Source organism: Macrobrachium nipponense, chromosome 31 (assembly GCF_015104395.2).
Source record: "Macrobrachium nipponense isolate FS-2020 chromosome 31, ASM1510439v2, whole genome shotgun sequence".
Lineage (NCBI taxonomy): Eukaryota > Metazoa > Arthropoda > Malacostraca > Decapoda > Palaemonidae > Macrobrachium > Macrobrachium nipponense.
Window position 1 is genome coordinate 50,024,386 of NC_061093.1, and position 22,500 is coordinate 50,046,885.

General features: G+C 37.8%; 2 protein-coding genes and 1 long non-coding RNA gene across 3 annotated transcripts in view; 1 reads left to right on the plus strand and 2 right to left on the minus strand.

Moving 5' to 3' along the window:
- The window catches only part of LOC135206962 (uncharacterized), an 11,655-nt gene extending 9,487 nt beyond the window's left edge, over window positions 1-2,168 (minus strand). Inside the window, exon 1 of the long non-coding RNA XR_010312853.1 lies at window positions 1,958-2,168. This is a non-coding gene — a long non-coding RNA (uncharacterized LOC135206962). The remainder of the gene's footprint in view (window positions 1-1,957) is intronic.
- A 1,365-nt stretch (window positions 2,169-3,533) lies between these two features.
- LOC135206963 (inositol oxygenase-like) lies at window positions 3,534-14,426 on the plus strand. The gene is made up of 7 exons (XM_064238520.1): window positions 3,534-3,601; window positions 8,084-8,269; window positions 9,114-9,317; window positions 10,208-10,344; window positions 11,636-11,770; window positions 13,414-13,509; window positions 14,163-14,426. The coding sequence occupies exons 1-7, from the start codon at window positions 3,596-3,598 to the stop codon at window positions 14,269-14,271; spliced, it is 873 nt and encodes a 290-aa protein (XP_064094590.1). The 5' UTR covers window positions 3,534-3,595; the 3' UTR covers window positions 14,272-14,426.
- Window positions 14,427-20,870: 6,444 nt separating this feature from the next.
- LOC135206839 (collagen alpha-1(I) chain-like) overlaps window positions 20,871-22,500 on the minus strand; it is a 15,035-nt gene continuing 13,405 nt past the window's right edge. The window contains exon 3 of the mRNA XM_064238325.1: window positions 20,871-21,516. Within this exon, the coding sequence (XP_064094395.1) occupies window positions 20,871-21,516 (646 nt within the window). The remainder of the gene's footprint in view (window positions 21,517-22,500) is intronic.

Sequence of the window (22,500 nt, forward strand, 5' to 3'; positions counted from 1 at the left end):
AACACAAAATCTGTCAAATTTACTAAATAATGCACGTTTTTAATGAGATCGGGTAAATAAAAAAAAATTAAAGTCACATTTTAATATCTCAACTGACCTATTAAAATACTGATATTCATAACATCGCCTATGACGTCACATATACTGAAACTAAAAAAATAAAAATGCTCATTCAGAATCAGTTCTGTTTGTATGAAAAGAACACAAGCCTCAGTATATTCCGCTTATGATCAAGGAGAGCGGAAAAAGGATAGTTATTCATAGTTCTATATCTACGTTTCTTAAGGTTTTACTTATCCGTTCATTATTTCTTGAATGAATTTAAGTCCTGTTCGCGTCGCCTATCGCCATATGATCCTTGTAAACAAAGGTCTAAAGTATATTTCTTATTGAATAGCATATTAAAAGGAAAAAATTCTATGAAATAATTTTCATGATATACTCTTCCGCCAGCAAGGGAAAATAGTTGCTTCTGTTTTTCGGTTGCGGCTTAGATATCGTGAATAATAATAATAATAATAATAATAATAATAATAATAATAATAATAATAATAATAATAATAAATAAATAAAAAAATACCGTACGCACTAATCTGGTTCTGAGCGTAAATAATAAGCAGTTCTCAACATTTAAATAAGTTTCACAGCGCCTCAGTGGCGTGGTTAGTTTGGCGTTTGCTTCTCACCTCGGTGGTCGCGGGTTCGATTCTCGGCCATTCCATTGAGGAGTGAGAGATGTGTATTTCTAGTGATAGTAGTTCACTCTCGACGTGGTTCGGAAGTCACGTAAAGCCGTTGGTGACGGTTGGTCCCATTGTTGAATAACCACTGGTTCCATGCAACGTAAAAACACCATAAAAAAAAAAATCTCACCAAACTCAAATACTTTTCGACAATTTGCTAGCCAAAACTATTTAAATATAAAATCTATGAATTATTATATAATTTTACAAGGTATACAACAAATTTGGGGAACATACTGACACAGACTTATTGTAGCTTTGATCATGTTGTGAATATTGAAAGTGATGTGCAAAAATTTTATTTTTACGGAATGTGTAACGGAAAATTAAGCAACGCGCATAAGCATACTTTCAATTCAGACAATGAAATGGTTCATCACGTACATCTAAGTATATTAAGTGTATGGTATGGCGCTAAGTGTATCCATACATCTTTGCGTGTAACTATATGCAATTGAAGCATATAAGCTTTTTGAACCTAGAACAAACTGTTAAGTCAGGTGAGAGAGCATATGAACATTATGCCCCAAGACTATACTACAAAATACCGCCTGAAGTGAAGGTCATACATGAAGAGAGCAAATTAAAAAAAAAAGAACTAAAGACTCGCCTATTCTGCAGGAGCTACGATATTGATGAGAAAACACTAAAAGACAATTATAAAATAGACGATGCAACTTTAGAAAATGTACAAGGGCCCGCCAGAGTGGAAATTATCCCAGTGGAGGGTTGTGCATAAAACTATACAAAGTAACTAAGTAACCACTGACCCAAATATATGTAATCTGAAATGAGGTACTTTGATTAAAGCTTCAGTACGTAACGCCTTTCAAGATTGTTCAAAACCAAGCAGGAAGCATTAGATAAAAGCTCAGTCCATACATTAATAACTTAATGAGTTGTGGACAGTGGAACCCTTGTGTTTAGACAAAAATAGTAAATCTAATACCAACCAGAGTACAAACTATAGTATTGCTTTAATATGCTTTCAATGTCAAGATACAAAATTATACCCAACAATTTCTCACGGTGGTAAAGTATATATTTTATTTTACCATTGCAAAGCAAGCGCAAGCTTTTTCTCGTACTGCAAACCAGGATTAATAGTCCTGCTGCAAACCTCTTTGACACGGGTAGAGCTTGATTTAGTTTACATTATTCAATTCACTGGAAAATCATATAAGCATTATATATTTTATCACTGACCAACATACCTCTTGTTATCGTAAGAGCGCTGACGCACAAGCCCGCGTCTCACTACCGCTCAAGGGTTAGTTATCACTCCATACCGACTGAAGAACGTAATGAGGCCAACCACTCGCTTCAGGAAGTACAGATGCACTGTAGAGTATAGAGTCACATAGACTGTAGAGTCCCGTCACCCATCGACCCACACCTGGAAGGGTAGAAGGTTAGGGCAGTGGAGTGAATGAGTGGTTCGTCAATAGTCGAGTCTTAACTGGTAATCTGTAACTGCTCAAACACTTGAGACAATCGAATAGCGATATCATTTAACAATAAGCGAACAATGACATAATATAAAAGAAAGAAACTTTGCATCTAGCTACTTTATTCATGGATGGACGGATATACATACATACATAGTATATTCGTAGAATATAAGGGAACAATTTCACGCGATGACAGCCGGAGGAAAAAATGGTAGAAGTGAATTTAAAGCATACATTCTTAAGCAAACGAGACATTGGCAAAACCTCTTTGTACATGTCAAGCAGAATCTCACTTCTTAAATTGCAAAAGCAATTTCACAGGTAATTATTATTCAACGTGATTTCTGAAAATTGGAGGACACAAGCTGGTTACTGCAGCCTGACTCTCAAGTTCTCGCGTGTCAAAAAAGAAAAACAAAATATCCTACTGTTCTCACAGTCACTGAGCCTCTTTACTGCAACTACCCTTTGGACTTTTATTTTACCTCTACTCCCGTTTCCTTTCTTCAATCTTGCAATCCAGCCTTCGCAGCGAATTTGTGAGGGGTTTCTCCCTGTACTTCATCTTGAGCGCTGAACAACGGCCAATAGTGAGTGCCCCAGTGCTTGGCTAGACAGCCTTAATTAATGATATCATGAAATCAAGTCATTCCATAAGAGCCACAGAGACATCCTCGCAGATAAAGTCGTTGTCGAATGTCCCTCCCCACATCAATAAAATCTTGAAGTGGCTTCTCACCCACACCCAGTTGCTGCGGCTGTGCCTTCGTCTGAAGTGTGTTCAGACGACTTGGCGGTAAACGTAACAACTGCTACCTATTGACGTCGTCACCTCCTTATGACAAAGCGCTGACAGTAGAAGCAATAAGGCAGTCCTGAAAAAATACGGGAAAACAAGTTCCATGAGATTGTACTTTCCACTGACAAGAATGACTGTTAACAACAGGTGACGAGACTGTCATGGAATACTTAATTCACATACACACACACACACACACACACCACACACACACACACACACACACACACACATATATATATATATATACTATATATATATATATATATATATCATATATATATATATAGATATATATATCTAATATCAATATATATATATATATTATACATATTATACATATTGCTAATCAGAAAATATTTGTGCATATGTTTATGAAAATTAATATCTACTTACAAACATAACAAGTATCACCGTGAGGTGGCTGCATTTTGAAATTTTCTCCTCCGTCACTCTCAGCCTCGCTTATCTTCTCTTCTTTCTCCTCCACCACCTCCTCCTCCTCCTCCTCCTCCTCTCCTTTTATCAGGACGGGTAAATTGCATAAATTCACGGGAGGCGAGTTCTCCATCTCCAGTCTCTCTCAGACCGCGAAGCAAACAATGGCTGTAAGTTGCGATAAAATTGTTCTTAAATCTCCCGACTACTTTCTGGAAACTCGTTTTCTTTCTGTTGGAGTTCAGTGTGGTCGTTGTCTTGGAGTCCCAGTGTTTCACTGTATTTATTTCTTTGTCTTGCCAGTTTATTTAATTGACCGTTTGACTGATTTACTTTATGTCGATTCACATGCGTTGTATCAAATGAGGATTTGATCGTCATTTTTCCTTTTTTAATCTATGTTAGGCGGTTTTCATTGGAGAATAATTTCAAACACTCATTATTATTCCTTGCTTTCTTATAAGTTTATTCCTTTGTCGCTTACCAAAAAACGAGGTATTTTTTTTCATAGTAATGTAAATTTTCAAACATTTGTGACATTATGAACGTTCACTGCAGTTTCTTCTTAATAGTAACCTCAATCATAGTCTTTGAAAACATTTTATCTGTTTTCAAGACTTTCAGTCTTTATATTTTCACTGGTGAAATTTTGGAAAACAATATATTTCAATATAGTTTTGATTGCTTTAAAAAAATATTTTTTTTACTATTCTTTGAAGTAGACTTATTTTCTTTTTTAAAGAAGTCACTGTAAAGAAATAGTTACCGTTTAATGTCAATAAACCAATTCCTAAATTTATAAAACCTGACTTAGTAGTTGTGATGGTACTCTTAATGTAAAGGTTTAATATTCAGAGAAACTGTTCTGATGAAAGATGAATTTCTTGGGTAACCCCCGCCCCCTAATCCCCGCAGGTGGATAGTGCCGTCAGTGTACCTCACGCGGTGCACTGTAGGCATTACTTTAAAGGGTCTTCGCAGCGTCCCTTCGACCCCTATCTGCAATCTTTTTCATGCCTTGTACTGTACCTCCGTTTATATTCTCTTTCTTCCATATTACTTTCCTTAACCCTTTCATAACAGCTGTTTCGTATTGCAAGTGTTAGATCTTCTCAGACGTTCTTACTGTCTATTTCCCTTTCAGCAATGAATGATCTCATGGTCCCACTTCTTGGCCTTTGGCCTTAATTCTGTGTTCTTTTTCTTGGTGAAGACGAGAAAATCCAAGCGGATGGAACATTCCTGAGTCGCACAAGTCGCTATTTATCTTATTTGGTCTGTCAATCTCAACTGCTGCGTCAATGACTGCTGTTTGCTCGTTCTTCGTTGATCTTTGTCGCTCGTCAGACGAACGATAAGAGTGATAAGAGAGGCGTTCACGAGGTCATCACTAGCGCCTCTCTGCATCTTGGGGAAGATGATAAACTTAATTATTCTTGACTTTAATCACAGGAATGATCAAAGGTGCAAGTGACTAACTGCCTTGTCGATAAGAGTATCTTTGAATGCTGACTGATGACTTTAGCTGACGTCTACCTTGAAAACGAACGCCGGTGTGGTGGTCAATTTGATTTTTGTTTACGAAAACTTCTGTAAACATGTTCTCCCCCTTTTTCCACCGATAACAGCACGATGACCCACAATCATGGAGGCTGAGGAATTGGTATCCACCCACTTGACCATGTTGTTGAAGACCCACTGACGTCACTGAAATGGCCGTATCTATTATGAGACTTGTTTACTAACACTTGTTATTGCTCCAGACTTACCCTCGGAGGAAATTTCGACAATATATATTTTGCTCTCGATCCATCTTGCAACGCGATAGATTTTATTACCTATCAAAATTGCAGTGCGAAATCGGAATAAAGCAACTAATCCGTGATGAACTGATTGTGTCTAAAATAGTGGATAGACAGTAAGAATGTTTTACTGAGTTATTGCATCGCAATTCATATGTATGTTATTATTCTATACTTTGTTTTTGTAGTGCCGTGCAGTCGAAATTTGTTCTTTTGCACGTAACTATGTAGGGCAGATGCGCGGGAGTTACCCTTTGGCATGACCTCATACTACTTTCATAAATCGAATATTTCGAGGATTTAGGTACTATTTAGGACCAGTTTCGGGGCTCTTCGCCTCGTCTCCTTTGTATCCTTCACGATGAGAACGGAAAATATGTTTTGAAACAGATAGACACTAACCTTTAGAAAGTATGAAGTTGGTATGTTCAAAGGTGGTGCGTGCAATGTTCTTTGTATAGTAACATGACTTTGGATGTTTTTATTGTTAAGAAGCCAAAAATATCTACATCAGAATGGCTCTAAAGCTCTTCATAGGCGTAAGCCTCCTTTCGTTTGAACGAAAAAATTGTGTAAGATACCAGAGATAGAAATTGGTCATAATACCTATTTAGAGCATTCTCACTATATTGCAAAGTAGTAGAAATGGTGAGTAATTACCATTCTTCGGAAGCTTTCCGGAGAATGAAAGCTCTCTTTTTGGCAATTAAGATAATTCTTTTATAGAGTTTCTGTTAGGTTTGTATATAATTCCTTTTATGTGATTCCTGAATCCTATAATCTGTCCCAATTGTGATTCCTGAATCCTATAATCTGTCCCGACTTAGGCGAATATAGTTATTTTCGTCTTAGAAGGGAAGAGTACTTTATTATGGTTTATTATGGTTTGTCCTTTCTTTTTTCGTTGATGTAAGACTGGAACTGGTATGCTTTGGTCACATTAGTTTTAGCTTCCTTTGACGTGTATATATATATATATATATATATATATATATATATATATATATATATATATATATATATATATATATATATATATATATATATATATATATATATATATATATATATATAAATGCATATATATAAATATATATAGGTGTGTGTACGTATATATATATATATATATATATATATATATATATATATATATATATATATATATATAAATATATAGACAGAGATAGATAGATAAATAGCTATATGAATAGCTAAACAGACAGAGAAGTCTAGATCAGGGCCCCAATGATAGCGTTTATTTCAGTCTCTTCTTATCACCGCTGGTCCAATTTTTTTAATGAATACTCTTTGCTCCTTATGTAATACATTTAGAAATACCCATGACAAAAAAGAAAAACAAAGATTAGATATCAGCAAATAAGTGAAAGTAAACAAAAAGCCCTCGTGAGAACTGAAGTAATCTCCATTATCTTAGAAGTGCATTTAGCATGAAAAAACATGAATATTTTTTTTGTAATTGATATTTGATTGGATTTGGCGATTTGCTTCCATTATCTGGTGAAATGAGAATTACATTCATCAACAATTTTGTCTTTTCGCAAATGTTTTATTTTCGAAAATGCAAAGCCAATAAGACTGACAGTCCAGTAACCCTATCTTGTTGAATCTTGACTGGGTAAATAATAATAATAATAATAATAATAATAATAATAATAATAATAATAATAATAATAATAATAATAATAATAATAATAATAATAATAATAATAAAACTTTATTTTCCATCAATTTCGGACAACTAGTAAATATATCTGATGTACAGTGATATTATTCACTACAGTTTACACGCATCCTTGAAGAGAGACCAATTCTATCGAAAAAATACGTGAGAGAACGAACATTTTAGAAAGTTAACGTGCAGACAGGCGGCATTAATACCCTAATATTATTCTCCTTGCATTTTAATAAATGTTTACTAATTTATTAATTTATTTGTTCTCTTTTTAATAAGTGGGATCTCTTCTTTATGCATTTCCCTTTACCTCCTTTTACTTCTTGCTAATGGACACCATATTCTTTGGAAGCTTGAATTTCAAGTCAGTGGCCCCTGTGGGCTTGTTCCATATGAATAGGTTTCATCTTATAAGTACTAAGAATACAAATTCCAGGGAATGAATACTAAGAATACTTATTCCAGGGAATGAATACTAAGAATACTTATTCCAGGGAATGAATACTAAGAATACTTATTCCAGGGAATGAATACGAAGAATACTTATTCCAGGGAATGAATACTAAGAATGCTTATTCCAGGGAATGAATACTAAGAATACTTATTCCAGGGAATGAATACTAATAATACTTATTCCAGGGAATGAATACTAAGAATACTTATTCCAGGGAATGAATACTAAGAATACTTATTTCAGGGAATGAATACTACGAATACTTATTCCAGGGAATGAATGCTAAGAATACTTATTCCAGGGAATGAATACTAAGAATACTGATTCCAGGGAATGAATACTAAGAATACTTATTCCAGGGAATGAATGCTAAGAATACTTATTCCAGGGAATGAATACTAAGAATACTTATTCCAGGGAATGAATGCTAAGAATACTTATTCCAGGGAATGAATACTAAGAATACTTATTCCAGGGAATGAATACTAATACTTATCCCAGGGAATGAATACAAAGAATACTTATTCCAGGGAATAATACTAAGAATACTTATTCCAGGGAATGAATACTAATAATACTTATTCCAGGGAATAAATACTAAGAATGCTTATTCCAGGGAATGAATACTAAGAATACTTATTCCAGGGAATGAATACTAAGAATACTTATTCCAGGGAATGAATACTAAGAATACTTATTCCAGGGAAAAGAACAGAAAGTGATCATCATCGACCCCTCGATGGTCTACCGTCCAGAGGAAGCCATAAAGAAAGCCAACTGGAACTTCCGGCAGTTTCCAGAGGACCCAGAAGACCCCAAGTTGGTCCAGGTGAAGGAGACGTACATGAAAATGCACACCAACCAGTGTGTGGATTACGTCAAAAAGAGGGTAAGAAATTCTATCGACAACATAGTTATCATGAATTATAATATACAATATAACAACAGCAGAATTCTGATAAAAATCTAACAGCAGAATTCTTATAAAAATTTTAACAACAGAATTCTCATGAATGATTGTAAAGTACAAATTCTACCAACAGCAGAATTCTTATAAAAATTCTAATAGCAGAATTCTTATAAAAATTCTAATAGCAGAATTCTTATAAAAATTCTAACAACAGCAGAATTCTTATAAAAATTCTAGCAACAGCAGAATTCTGATAAAAATTCTAGCAACAACAGAATTCTGATAAAAATTCTAACAACAGCAGAATTTTCATAAATGATTGTAAAGTACAAATTCTACCAACAGCAGAATTCTTATAAAAATTCTAATAATAGAATTCTCATGAATGATTATATAGTACAAATTCTAACAACAGCAGAATTCTTATAAAAATTCTAACAACAGTGCAATTCTCATGAATAATAATATCAATATGTAATAACAAAAAGTAGTAGCCGTAGTAATGGTGATAACATTGGTTAGTTATGAAATAACGGTATTATCGGCAAAACTGATAACAGTCTAGTGCAAGTAGCAATAGCATTTTGGGTCATTCAATATTTCACCAAAAGACACCAAAGTAATGTTTTTATCAAGTTTTGATATTTACACACACACGAGGGCATGCACACACATGTATGTGTATATTTATGTATATTTATATATATTTATACATATAGAGCACATATGTACGTATATATATATATATATATATATATATATATATATATATATATATATATATATATATATATATATATATATATATATATGGTATTCGCAGCACGTCCACTGGCGCAAATTCGACAAGTTCCAGGCGACGATCATGGAGGCCCTCGAGCAGCTGAACGATCTCATCGACGAGAGCGATCCGGACACCGACGTTCCGAACATCGTCCACGCCTTCCAGACGGCGGAGAGACTGAGGGAGGCGCACCCAGAGAAGGGCTGGTTACACCTGACAGGTCTCATACACGACCTGGGGAAGGTAGGAGGTTCCTAATGGGAATGTAAGACCGAGTCTCTTATATATAAGTATGGAACTGGAATCGATGAGTCATGTCCGTTGTTTTATGACTGATTTCTTCTTATATAAGTATGGAACTGGAATCGATGAGTCATGTCCGTTGTTTCTCAAACAAATGCTGTTTTTTTCATCTTATTTCTGTATTTCCTGTTATTGCCTTCTGTTACTTCTTTCGAATGAACACTGGAATATTGATTGATTGATTAACTGATCATGGAATTTAGGGCATAGCTCAAGCGCTGGGACTTGTAATGGTCATTCAGCGGTGCAGTGCTATATGATTGAATGAAATGGACTAAATGAATGAATATGTGAAATTTATTAAAATCTCTTATACAAATGGCCAATTAAAATGCAATTAAAAATATCGAATGACACACAACAACCAAGACTAAGACCAACTTATGTTACATAGCAAGTAAAACAAAGACGTTCACTCTCATTCAAAACAATTTACACCACAACTAAAAAATCCCATAGTTGAAACACTGGAATATTCTTTGGAAGCTTTTTGAATTTCAAGTCATTGGCCCCTTTTGGTGGGCTTGTTCCATATGAATAGGGTTCGAGTTCTGAATAATAATAATAATAATAATTATAATAATAATAATAATAATATTAATAATAATAATAATATTCTTCGGAAGCTTGAATTTCACATCAATGGCCCCTTTGGTAGGCTTGTTCCATATGAACAGGGTTCATCTTCAGAAAACAGTGGAGTGACAAAGTGAAAACGTTTCAAGGAAGATGTGCTAATTTTTAGGCTGACAAAAGAATGATGAACAAGAAAGGCAATGTGATATAAAGAGCTTTGTTTTGCATAAAGGTTATTTCTCTTTATATTATAGGTTATGGCGTTCTACGGTGAACCCCAGTGGTCGACTGTTGGGGACACTTTCATCGTGGGCTGCGACTTCGGGGATTCCATCGTCTACAGAAACACGACTTTTCACAACAATCCCGACTCTAAAAATCCCAAACTAAAGTGAGTAAACGACAACAGCTATTAATGAATGAATGGGTGAAATACAATGACATACAGCGTACGTAGAGGAATAATTACATGGCGTAAGAGTGAAAACAGAGAAACCTTTATTAATCGATGACTACGACCGTGCCGGGTAAAGTTGCAGACTACTAACTGCAGACTACTATCGCGCCGGGGAAAACTGCAAGATACTACCGCGCCGGGCAAAACTGCAGAATATTACCGTGCCAGGCAAAACTGCAGACTACTGCCGCGTTGGGCAAAACTGCAGACTATTACCGTGCCAGGCAAAACCTATTTATGTATGAGTATAAATATATTGCCGCGCGCCAGCCGCGATTTTGTTGGGTCCAAGGATCAGATATCAACTGATGGACTAGACTAATCAGTGGTTCTCAGCCTTTTCACTACCGAGGACCCCTTTTATCTAAATGGGTTTTCCCACGGCACCCTAGGATATTGAAAGGTCTGTCAGCTTAACATAATGACTTTATTAAATTAAAAACGAAACCGTGTTATTATATTTACCAAAAGAAAGATGCATATAACTGAATAATTATGAAAAATGAGAAACCCAATAAATGGAAATAAGAGAAGAAATACAGAACAGGAAAAAACTTATTATTTCTTATTGACTCCTTGAATGAGATGGCCGATGCGGCTAATACCAGATTTTCGATTTCAGGTTTAATGACAGATATCTGTAGGCGCAGATTAGGTTGTACATTTAGCCTATTTCTATATTTGGAGGTAATCCAGGGGGCCACGAGCCAGAAGTCATAATTATATATATATATAGATCTATATATATATATATATATATATATATCTATATAGTATATATATGTTTCAATTTCTCTTCGTCTGTACTGAAATTCTATGCGTTTTCTTGATGGTTCACTATCGTTTACAGACTATCAGTTCATCTGCTTTCAATTATTAGACTAAAGCGCAGTGGTTCTCAACCTGGGGTCCCACAGAGGTAATCTAGGGGTCCCAAGGGCCTGAAGTCAAAATTGTATCTATATATATATATATATAAATATATATATATATATATATATACATATATATATATAGATACAATTTTGACTTCAGGCCCATGGGACCCCTAGATTACCTCTGCGGACCCCAGGTTGAGAACCACTGCTTTAGTCTAATAATTGAAAGCAGATGAACTGATAGTCTGTAAACGATAGTGAACCATAAAAAAAACCCCCATAGAATTTCACTATAGATGAAGAGAAATTGAAATGACGTGAATACGAACTCCTCTTTCATTTCCCAGCACGAAGTACGGAATGTACGAACCCAACTGTGGGCTTGAAAACGTCTACATGTCCTGGGGACACGACGAGTACATGTATCAGGTTCTGAAGCACAATAAGAGCACGCTGCCGGAAGAAGGTCTCTACATTATAAGGTCTGTATACCTAGTAAATGCCATCTTTGTTATTCTTCCTGTTCTCTTCTGCAGATTCTCTCGTTATTCTTCTTCTTCTCTTGTGAGGATTCTAGTGTTAAACTTCCCGTTTTCAAGTAATTCTTTCTGTTCTCTTGTGTTCTCTCGTGAGGATTCTCGTTCTAAAAATTCTCCCTCTTCTCTCGTGAGGATTCTCTTGTTATTCATCCTCTTCTCTCGTGAGAATTCTCTTGTTATTCATCCTCTTCTCTCGTGAGGATTCTCTTGTTATTCACCCTCTTCTCTTGTGAGAATTCTCTCGCAATTCTTCCTCTTCTCTTGTGAAGATTCTCTTCTTATTCTCCCTGTTCTCTTCTGAGGATTCTCTCGATAATCCCTCTGTTCTATTCCGAGGATCCTCCCTTGTTTTTCTTCTTTTCTTATGAGAAGCCACAGACATTATCTAGCTAAGTAGCTTCAGGTTCTAGGGACCGAGGAAGAATGGCCCTGTCACTATTGGCAAAAGTGGATATCATACGAAAAATGTGCCGGGTGGGGCTTAAAGGCTACAATTTTATGCATCATTCGTGGGGTAACAAAATTACGATATGGTTTTCTTGCCACATACAATGCCTTTTCTATTTTATCAAGACAATAACTACGCCGGTGTTTAATAACTTTTTCAGATAGTTATTTTCTGAACATCTACGATGCGAGATATTAAGAGTTTTTCATTCGCGCTGTGAATTTATGTATCTAACATTTTCCTGTTTATATGAGGAAAGCTTATTTAGTCTGCACACAGACAAGAAATAAATTCCGCAAGCTTATTAGTTTAAATCAAATTTACTGACAATCTGTCAGTGATTCAACAAAACTCGAACTAACTTCAGGCTATAGCAATTGTAAAAGCTCTTCGAATACTCTTACGAAATAAACAGATTTCACAAATCCCTCTAAGACGATCTTGCACCAACATGAAACATCTGTGAAGTAAACACATTCCACGATTTCACTGTAGTTTGTAGGGGAATCTTGGGCCAGTTGCAAAATAATTCGCAGTCAGGCACAGCGTAGTGCCAGTAGCTTTACGTGCTCTTGATCGCTGCATAATTTATTTTCGTAATGCACAATGCAAAAGCCAACTACGAATACAATTATCGATTACCATCATGCATCGTGAGTACTGTAAAAATAGAAAATAACAAACCATCTTTTGCCTTCGTATATATTTTTTCCAGTCTGTACCACTCCTGTTTCTTAATACAGTCGAACTTCTTAGTTCCAGAGGTCTTCTTCTCCCCTCACACCGCTGGACTGTGGAATAGCCTCCCTGAAGATGTGCAATTAGAGCCTCAAAACTTCAAGCAAGGGTTCAAAGCATTACTACCCTAAAACATTCACCTGTATTTTAATAATTAATATACATTTTTATCATCTATTGATTTACGATGTATCTTATTTTTCTTTTTCTAATAACTTGTCTTTCCTTTCTGCATTTCCTTCTTTCTTCCGTGACTTCTTGCAAATGAACACCAATTTCTTTGGAAGCTTAAATGTCAAGTCAATGGCCCCTCAGGTAGGCTTGTTTCAAATGTATAAAGGGGTTTATCTTCCGAGTTATTCGAGTAATAATCATGAAATCTATTGGTCGCTTTCCTCAGATTTCATTCGTTTTATCCCTGGCACACTGGCGGTGACTACATGCATCTCTGTAACAACAAGGATATGGAAATGATGCCGTGGATCAGAGAGTTCAAGTAAGTAAGCTTGAGAGATAGATGCATACAGGGTTCATGGGTCTAACCATTGGTTGTTGACTATACTCTGTTTTTTCCATCTGTCCATCTGCCTGTGGTGTTTTCGTATGGTAACACTGCGTCTCGGGCTTTAGTTACGCTATGTGTAAGTTTTAGGTAAATAAAAGGATATTTGGGTGTGCATTTGCAACTGAAAAGTGTTTTAATAATTTACTGTATGCAAATTACACCGTTAATATTGGAAATAGGATATTATTTAAAGCCCGGGACGCAGTGTTACCATGCGCAAACACCACAGGCAGATGGACTGATGGAAAAAAAAAACAGTATAGTCTTAAGTAAGCAAACTCAAGAGATAAATGCTCATCGGGTTCATGGGTACAACAATTAGTTGTTAAGTAAGTTCGACAGATAGATGCTTACAGGGTTTATGGGTCTAACAATTGGATCAAGTTGAGTATTCTTAAGTAAATAAACTCGAGAGATAAATGCTCATCGGGTTACAAGATATTTGTGCCCAACAAAAGTTATCCTCGAAACTTTTGGTAATTTTTAAAATTTGCTTGACGTTTTCCATACATCATACATGTTTTTCTGTTAATCAAATCAATCGAAACCATATTATTATTATTATTATTATTTTTAATTTACAGCAAGTTTGACCTGTACACAAAGAAGGAGAAGATTCCCGATATTGAGGCCTTAAAGCCTTATTACCAGGCACTAATCGACGAGTACTGCCCAGGCAAACTGAAGTGGTAAAAAAGCCGAGGCAAAATCACGACAGAATATGACGAAAACAAAATTTCCATCTGGACACAATTAGGGGAAAATTGGTGCAGAATCAAAACGCGGATAAAAATACAACGGCGTTCTGGAAAGCTATGCCCTAAGGGTATAAGTTTTGCAATAGTGTTTTTTTCTTTAAAAAAAAATAGAAATCATCCCAGTTGGCTGCAGGCAACAGTTCTTTGATATGTGTCTAATTGACATGGCTTGTTGTTGGGATGATTTGAGAGGAAATTCATCATCTTATAATATAAATCCACAGTCCTCCTTGCTGTAACGACTGAATGGAGAACGGAGGCCTGAATACATATCACTGACTGAATTTGAAATCCGCGAACAAATTCTTTTAGAAAAATAGATGTTACTGCGATATGTTAATGCTGCAATATAATGCGATTGATTTTGTAGAAAACTGAAAACGTTGACTCTGAGACATCCAGGGAAATATTTTGCAGAACATTACAAAAAATTTAGTTGTGGTTGGTTTTTATTTATTATTACTTTATGGTTATTGAATTTTCCTTTATCTATTCGTTTCGAAAAGATCACACAAAAACGTAGCGTTAATGTACAATGAAAGACAAGTTTATATTTTATATGATATTACATGTTTCGAAGTATCGGCAAAACAGTAATATGATGAAGTTTTTATTTTGCATTATACTTAACCATGAATCGTTTTATACTAAAGCAGGGGAATAATGGTCATTTAAAAAATGCAGCTACTGAATAAACAGTCTTTTTTAGTCATTATCTACTCAGCATCGCTGCTATTTGATTTAACGCGGAATTTAAAATACAAGTTGTCTATACAGAATTTTGTCTATATAAACAATACACACACGAAAGACCTGCTAATTAATCCCTTAGTTAAAATAGTTTCGACTGATTTCGATTAGTTTTTGAAAAGGAACCACACACAGACAAAAACCAAGGTCACCATAGCAATTCCAGGTTGGTGTGACTTAATTGAGATATTTGTGACTTCAGAGGCGAATATGGAACATTTTGGGGAAATTCTTGAAAATTGTAAAATAAAATCTGTAAACTAGTTTGTTTACAGTCGGACAAATGTTACAACAACAAGAGAAGAACGATTTCCATGAAGGGTTTATGGGTAAAAGAATATTCATGAAAGTCCTCAATTCAACTCATCAACATAATCAAGGAACGAGGAAATCAAGGTAGAATGATCATCGAACCCATTTAAAGGCAGCATTAGAATTTACACTGACATATCATAATGGTTTTGCTGAGCAGCTGCCTAACATTTGATGTTTTAAAGACTTAATAAGGTAACGCTAGATGAACTACTGGACCTAAGATGCTGGATCAAGAATCGTTTGTAGTGGTGATAGGAGATGAAACGGGAATCTGAAAGGAAGTTCAGGGCGTATGATTACCCAAACATGGATAAACTGAAAGGCAAATCCCCTCAAACAAGAGGAACGTTAACATAAAAATGCAACCTTTGGAAACATGTTTTGATGTCGAAAACGATAAAACAGTGAAGGCTGCAACATTCAGTTGTCCAACGGGGGTATTTGACGAGTAACGCTTCCTGCCATAACGGTGCGGCCTCATACATTTCACCAGGGAGCAAATATTTTCTCAGTGGTGATGGGAACTGAATCAAGCACTTTCCCGAACACTTACCCGCTGGGAATCAGTCACGAGACCAACATTAGCAACTCGGCAGAAGGCGTAAAGGGATGACAGAAAACTTGCCCTTGTTATACCTACTCAGTTTCCGAAAAAAAGTTAACATAAAGATGATGCCTGGATTTTTTCTCGTTTCTATAGGCTTCAATTGCTTTTCATATACTTTGAAATGTGTAGAGCAATAAAAATTTGGAAGGATCACTTTACTCTTTTATTCCCCTTTCCTGAAATGAGATAGAAATCTACTTAGGAGAAGATGGTATGTCTTGCTGCGATGATTTGTCTACCACAAAAAATGGTCACGTCTGTACTACTTCAACATCCATCCTGCCATTGCTGCTCTTTATGTGGTTATGGATTAGCAATTCATTTACATATAGAGTATTCATCCCTATTTATTTTTTAAGCTTTTCTTCCATCACTACGCTTTCATATAATGTTTTTTTTTTTATTGCAGCACAGTAGTATGGATTCAATAAAGTAAAAGTTTCACTAGAAAATTAATTTTTCTTAATCATAACCTAATAGGCAAGCATTAGAGGATTTCATATTCCCTTGTGTGTTTGGTGAATGGCAGGTAGTTTTTATCCTATTTAGATGTCCAGCAACACTTTCTACTGATCTCTCTGAGAAGTAGAATTCCTGATCCGTTGTAGGACACCTCAGAGTACCTGAGGGCTGAGATCCGGCCTGATCCCACACTAAGCGTCAATAAGTCATCATATAATTGGTTTGTCTCCTTATCAAAGCCAATATCAGATAAGAGGTCATTCCACAAGTACACTCAAGAAGATTCTCTGAGTTTAATATATTTATATTGTTCTTGTGTTTTTAGCGTTTATTTGTTTTAATGAGAAAGAAGCAGGAAAATGACCGAAGACTTATCTCAGCCTCGATCAGGAAAGAAACAACAAATAAACAGTAAAAGCTTCAATAGAATTTTCTTCCCAGGAACAGAAAATGATCAAAAAAGAAAAAAAAATCAAGGAAAGGCTAACAAAGAATTCATACTAATTGAAGTGAATTGATGAACATCAGATAAAGACGGTCGACCCTTGAGTTAACAATTCCCTCTCCATCCACAGGCATAGATGGAGTAGTGGTTTCCTTAAAATACAGCTGTTTATGGTGTCATTACCGAAGGTAATAATTATAGAATAGTTAAAGGGTTGATATTTTGCAATGGATCTGAAGTTCTCAAAACATAAGAGAAAGGACAACGTCCTCTCAAGAAAGGTAGCTTTGAAGAATGTTCGTATTTCTTAACGCTGTTAAGAGATAAATAAGGTTTTGGCGTTAAATGAATTTAAGAGATAATCTTTAGAAATCCATATGGTTACATCATTTTCATCTCAAGTATAATATTTAATTTTCCAGTTAAAGTACATTAAGATTCACCAATAAATATTTTTGTACTCTGATCTGTTCATGAGAATTGATTTGCAGCTGAATACCCTTTTTGAATACCTACACTTCCTTTCATCTATTTCTCCAACTGGCTGAAGGATTTAACACTTCTATGAGCATCATTCAGAAAAAGAAACAAACAAACAAACCTCTTCTCTGACGGAAAGGGGGTATCATTTTTCGTTTCCCACGAAGTGTGCCTTGTGGGGTATCATTTTTTCGTAACTTTCGTCATAACTACCTTCATAATTACCACTAACACACAGAATTTTATCAGGTACAAATGACAATTAGTTAAGATGATTGTCAGATCATTCATCCGTAAGTTAGAGTTTAGCTCCTCATACCTCGCTAGCAATTCATATGTGCAAACAGAAATGTGACAGAATCTGGGAAGTCCTCTCTTTTGTGAACATTTGACTTGTGGGGCCATCCAGTGATAGTTATGACTGTGAAGAAAGTAAACGTGAAAAAGAAGAGCGCATTGCTTGCAGGGTGCAAAGATATGGTCCTATGGTAAGAAAAGGTAAAACGGACTCAGTGAAAAGTTCATTTTCAAATAAAAAAAAGTGTTGACGAGCATACCTGTTCTTAAAAAGGAGGGAGAGATTAATCATGAAACGCAGAGAGAGCTAGATAGCATTCTGTTCTAGAAGTGACTGGCGTGAATTAGCTAGAAACAATGAGGCTTCTTGTTCGAACTTGAATCCCCTTCATTGTTCCGATATAGAGATCAGCAATAGTTAGGAATAAGAGGATTTACAGTCATAATTTAGAAGCATCTAGGATAATATGCAAGTGCTTGACTGTGGGAATAATCGGCTTTTCATAACTACCAGAATTATACGTAGATACACAGTCACAAGAACAAGCAGAATTCATGAGCCAGTAAGATTTATAAGTTCTCTGATGTGGGAACATTTAGCATTCTGGAACTATTAAGATGTTTAGCTGCTGGCAGTCTGAATGGCCAGGCTTCAAGAGCTGACAAGATATGAATGCAGGCGCCTGAAAACAAGAAGCAAAGGCATTTAATTGCTGGTGAAATATGTTGACGTTTAGCCGAAGACATCATCAGTAGTTACGAGCCGTGAGGACCAGTGTTGCCGAAGTGCGGAATTTTCGTCTGCTATACGGAATAAAAAGTCTACGGGGCAGCGATCCAAGTATGTATGCCGATGCGGATTCCACATCTGCATTTTCAGCAGCAATTTCTTCATGGCGCATTCATGTAAATTTATCATATTCAAATTGCAATATTTTTTTACTTTTAAACAATTTCTCATTTAAATACAATATTATAAAAGATAAGACTTATCAGAATATGACGGTGATATGATTAATGTACATCAATCTGTTAATACATTATAAAATTATTTCCTATATGATTTAATGAGTTATATACTGATATATAAATGCTGTTATGTTTATTACAAAACTTATCTGTAATATATCTGGGACAAATAAGAAAGGAAAAAAATAATACTTCTCATATGTATATATATGAATATATATACGTTTATAGGTACATTGTATAAATATGTATGATTTATATATATTACAGTGCATGTATATGTATGTATGTATATATATACAGTGCATGTATATAAATATATGAAAATGTAATGTACTATAAATATGTATATATAGATATATTAGATATTATGAATGTATACATATGTATGTATGAATATATATATATATATATATATATATATAGTATATTCATATATATATATATATATATATATATATATATATCTATATATATGTATTATAGTATAACATATATATATATATATGCATATATATGGTGGGTATATGTATTTGTATATATGTTATATCCCTATATATGTATATGTATATATACCTATACATATATATGTATATATACATATATAAACATATACATACATATATGTGTATATATAGTATGTACATGTGTATATATATGTATGTATATATGTGTATATATACATATATATATGCATTATATATATGATATATACGTTTATATGTATATATATGCATGTATATATATATATATATCTTATTATCATACGAGCTACAAATGTCCTTTAATATCTAATTCGCTCTACCTCGGAATTGATATATTTTCATATATGTACCGAAGGAGAATTTTTAGTTAATAATAATTTTGTCCCCTAATGGGATCGAACCACCGTCCAACGGACAGGAACGAAATCAGGACCGACAGTGACGTTAGTGATTGGGCTAGCAAGTGAGGTTATAAGTTTATATCGATTCTGACCTTACAAATCATCGTCCAATTCGGTTTTTTTTCGTAATTAGAATCGATATGAAACCCCCTTTACCATATTCCCAATTCGAACGTTTGACGCACGTAGCCTTATCATGAATAATTATCACATCACCGTGATTCATATAAATCACATGAGCTACAAATGACCTTACCGAGACGGGTGGGCGGGGCCTGCCACACATCCTGGGACGGGCAGGCGGGGTCATCCACACGTCCCAGGACGGGCGGGCGGGGCCTGCCACGCGTCTCAGGATGGGCGGGCGGGGCCCGCCACGGGTCCCTGGATGGGCGGCCAGGGCACGCACACGCGTCCCGGGATGGGCGGGCGGGGTCCGCCACGGGTCCCTGGATGGGCGGCCAGGGCACGCCATGCGTCCCGGGACAGGCGGGCGTGGTCTGCCACACGTCCCGGGACAGGCAGGCGTGGTCCGCCACGTGTTCCCTGGGGACGGCGAGGGCGGGCGTGGGCCCGCCACAGTGATCCCAGGACTGGTTGCAGCCGAAGTCCGTTACACACATCCCAGGGATGGACCGGAGGGCGAGGCCTGCCATGTGTCCCAACCAGGGCATGGGCAGGCCAGTGCAGCCCACGCTGTACCCAGGGAGACGGCTGGTGACTGGGGACCCGCTACTCGTCCCGGGACAGGTGGGCAGGGTCCAACACCGGTCCTGGATGGGCGGGCGAGGCACGCCACGCATCCTGAAACGGGCAGGCGGGTTCCGCCACATCCCGGGACGGGCAGGCGGGGTCTGTCACGTGTCCCGGGAAGGGCGGGCGTAGCCTGCCATGTGTACCAGGACTGGTAGGCGAAGTCGGCCATATGTCCCGGGACGGGCGAGGGCGAGGCCTGCCACGTAGCCCGGGGACGAGCGGGCGAGCCCGCCACGTGTCCTGGGACAGGTGGGCAGGGGCTGCCACACATCCTGGGACAGGTGGGCGGGGTATACGCCATGCGTCCCGCGATGGGCGGGAGGACGGGCAGGCGGCGAGGTCTGCCACGTGTCCGGGATGGGCGGGTGAGGCCCGCCACTTGTCCCGGGACAGGTGGGCGAGGCTGGCCACGTATTCCTGGACAGGGCCGGGTGAAGGTGAGGCCCAGCCATGTGTCTTGGGACTGGCGGGGGAATGCCCACCACGTGTCCTAGGACGGGCAGGCCGCGCCGCCACGTGTCCCTGGACTGGGTGGGCGGCGGCGCTACGTGTCACGAGACTGGTGGGCTAGGCCCGCCATGTGTCCCGGGACGAACAGGCGAGGCCCGCCACGTGTCCCAAGACGGGAGGGCGAGGCCCGCCACATGTCCCGGGAGGGGCGTGCGAGGCCCGCCAACGTGTCCCGGGAGGGGCGTGCAGGCCCGCCACGTGTCCCGGGAGGGGCGTGCGAGGCCAGCCACGTGTCCCGGGAGGGGCGTGCGAGGCCCGCCACGTGTCCCGGGAAGGGTGGACGGTGCCGCCACGTGTCCCTGGAACAGGCGAGGCCCACCACGTGTCCCTGGGACAGGCGGGCGAGGCCCGCCAAGTGTCCCAGGTCAGGCGGGCGAGGCCTGCCACGTCGTCCCGGGGATGTGTGGGCGTGGGGTCGCCACGTGTCCCGGGACGGGCAGGCGAGGCCCGCCACGTGTCCCGGGATGTGCGGGCGGGGCCCGCCACGCATCCCGGGATGTGCGGGCGGGACCCGCCACACGTTCCAGGACGGACGGCGGGGCCCGCCACATGTCCTGGGACAGGCGGGCAGGGCCTGCTACGCATCCTGGGACGGGTTGGGCGGGGTCCAACATGTGTCCGGGGATGGGCTGGCTGGGCACGCCACGTGTCCTGGGACAGGCTGGCGAGGTCCGCCACGTGTCCCGGGACGTTTGAGATGCCCCTGTTGTTTCAAAACGTCAAGGGTTTGTTTAAAAAGAGTTAATATGGGAAAATGGAGCGCTTATGACTTACCTTAGATAATTGTTAAAGGGAATGCAAGGTCGCAATTGAAAACTCAGCAAGACAATAGTGCTATATTATGTGACACGCAGCCTCAAAATGTTAATAATGATGACGAGGAACAGTGCATGATTATATCGTCAGATAATGATGAACACATCAATGTAGATAATAGTGCTATGATATGTGACACACAGCCTCAAATTTTTAATAATGATTCCGAGGAACAGTAAATAATTATATGGTCACATAGTGACAAACACATCGATTCAGATATTACATAGACTCGGATGGAACATTGTTCACAATTAGAAAATTAAATAATTTAGTTTACCGAGTAAGCTGAGAATTTCGTTTTCTTTGTTTTCGTTTAGAAGGCCAAAAGTAAACAAGCATCGTGTGAAAAACGTAACGAAGCGCTTGCGGAAACTTTATGCGGATACAACGGCAACACTGGTCAGGACATTGCTCAGAGTGGAAGTAGTCTCAACAGAAGGGAAGGTGTTTCCTAGGGAAATACTGCATTACTTCGAATTCAAGAAAATGAAGTTATATTGTTTCGAATTCAAGCAAATGAAATTATATTCCTTCGAATACAAGAAAATGAAGTTAAACTGCTTCGAATTCAAGAAAATGAAGTTAAACTGCTTCGAATTCAAGAAAATTAAGTGAAACTGCTTCGAATTCAAGCAAATGAAGTTATATTGCTTTGAATTCAAGAAAATGAAGTTAAACTGCTTCGAATTCAAGAAAATGAAGTTAAACTGCTTCGAATTCAAGCAAATGAAGTTATATTGCTTCGAATTCAAGAAAATGAAGTTATATTGCTTAAGAAAATGAAGTTATATTGCTTTGAATTCAAGAAAATAAAGTTATATTGCTTCAAATTCAAGAAAATAAAGTTATATTGCTTCGAATTCAAGAA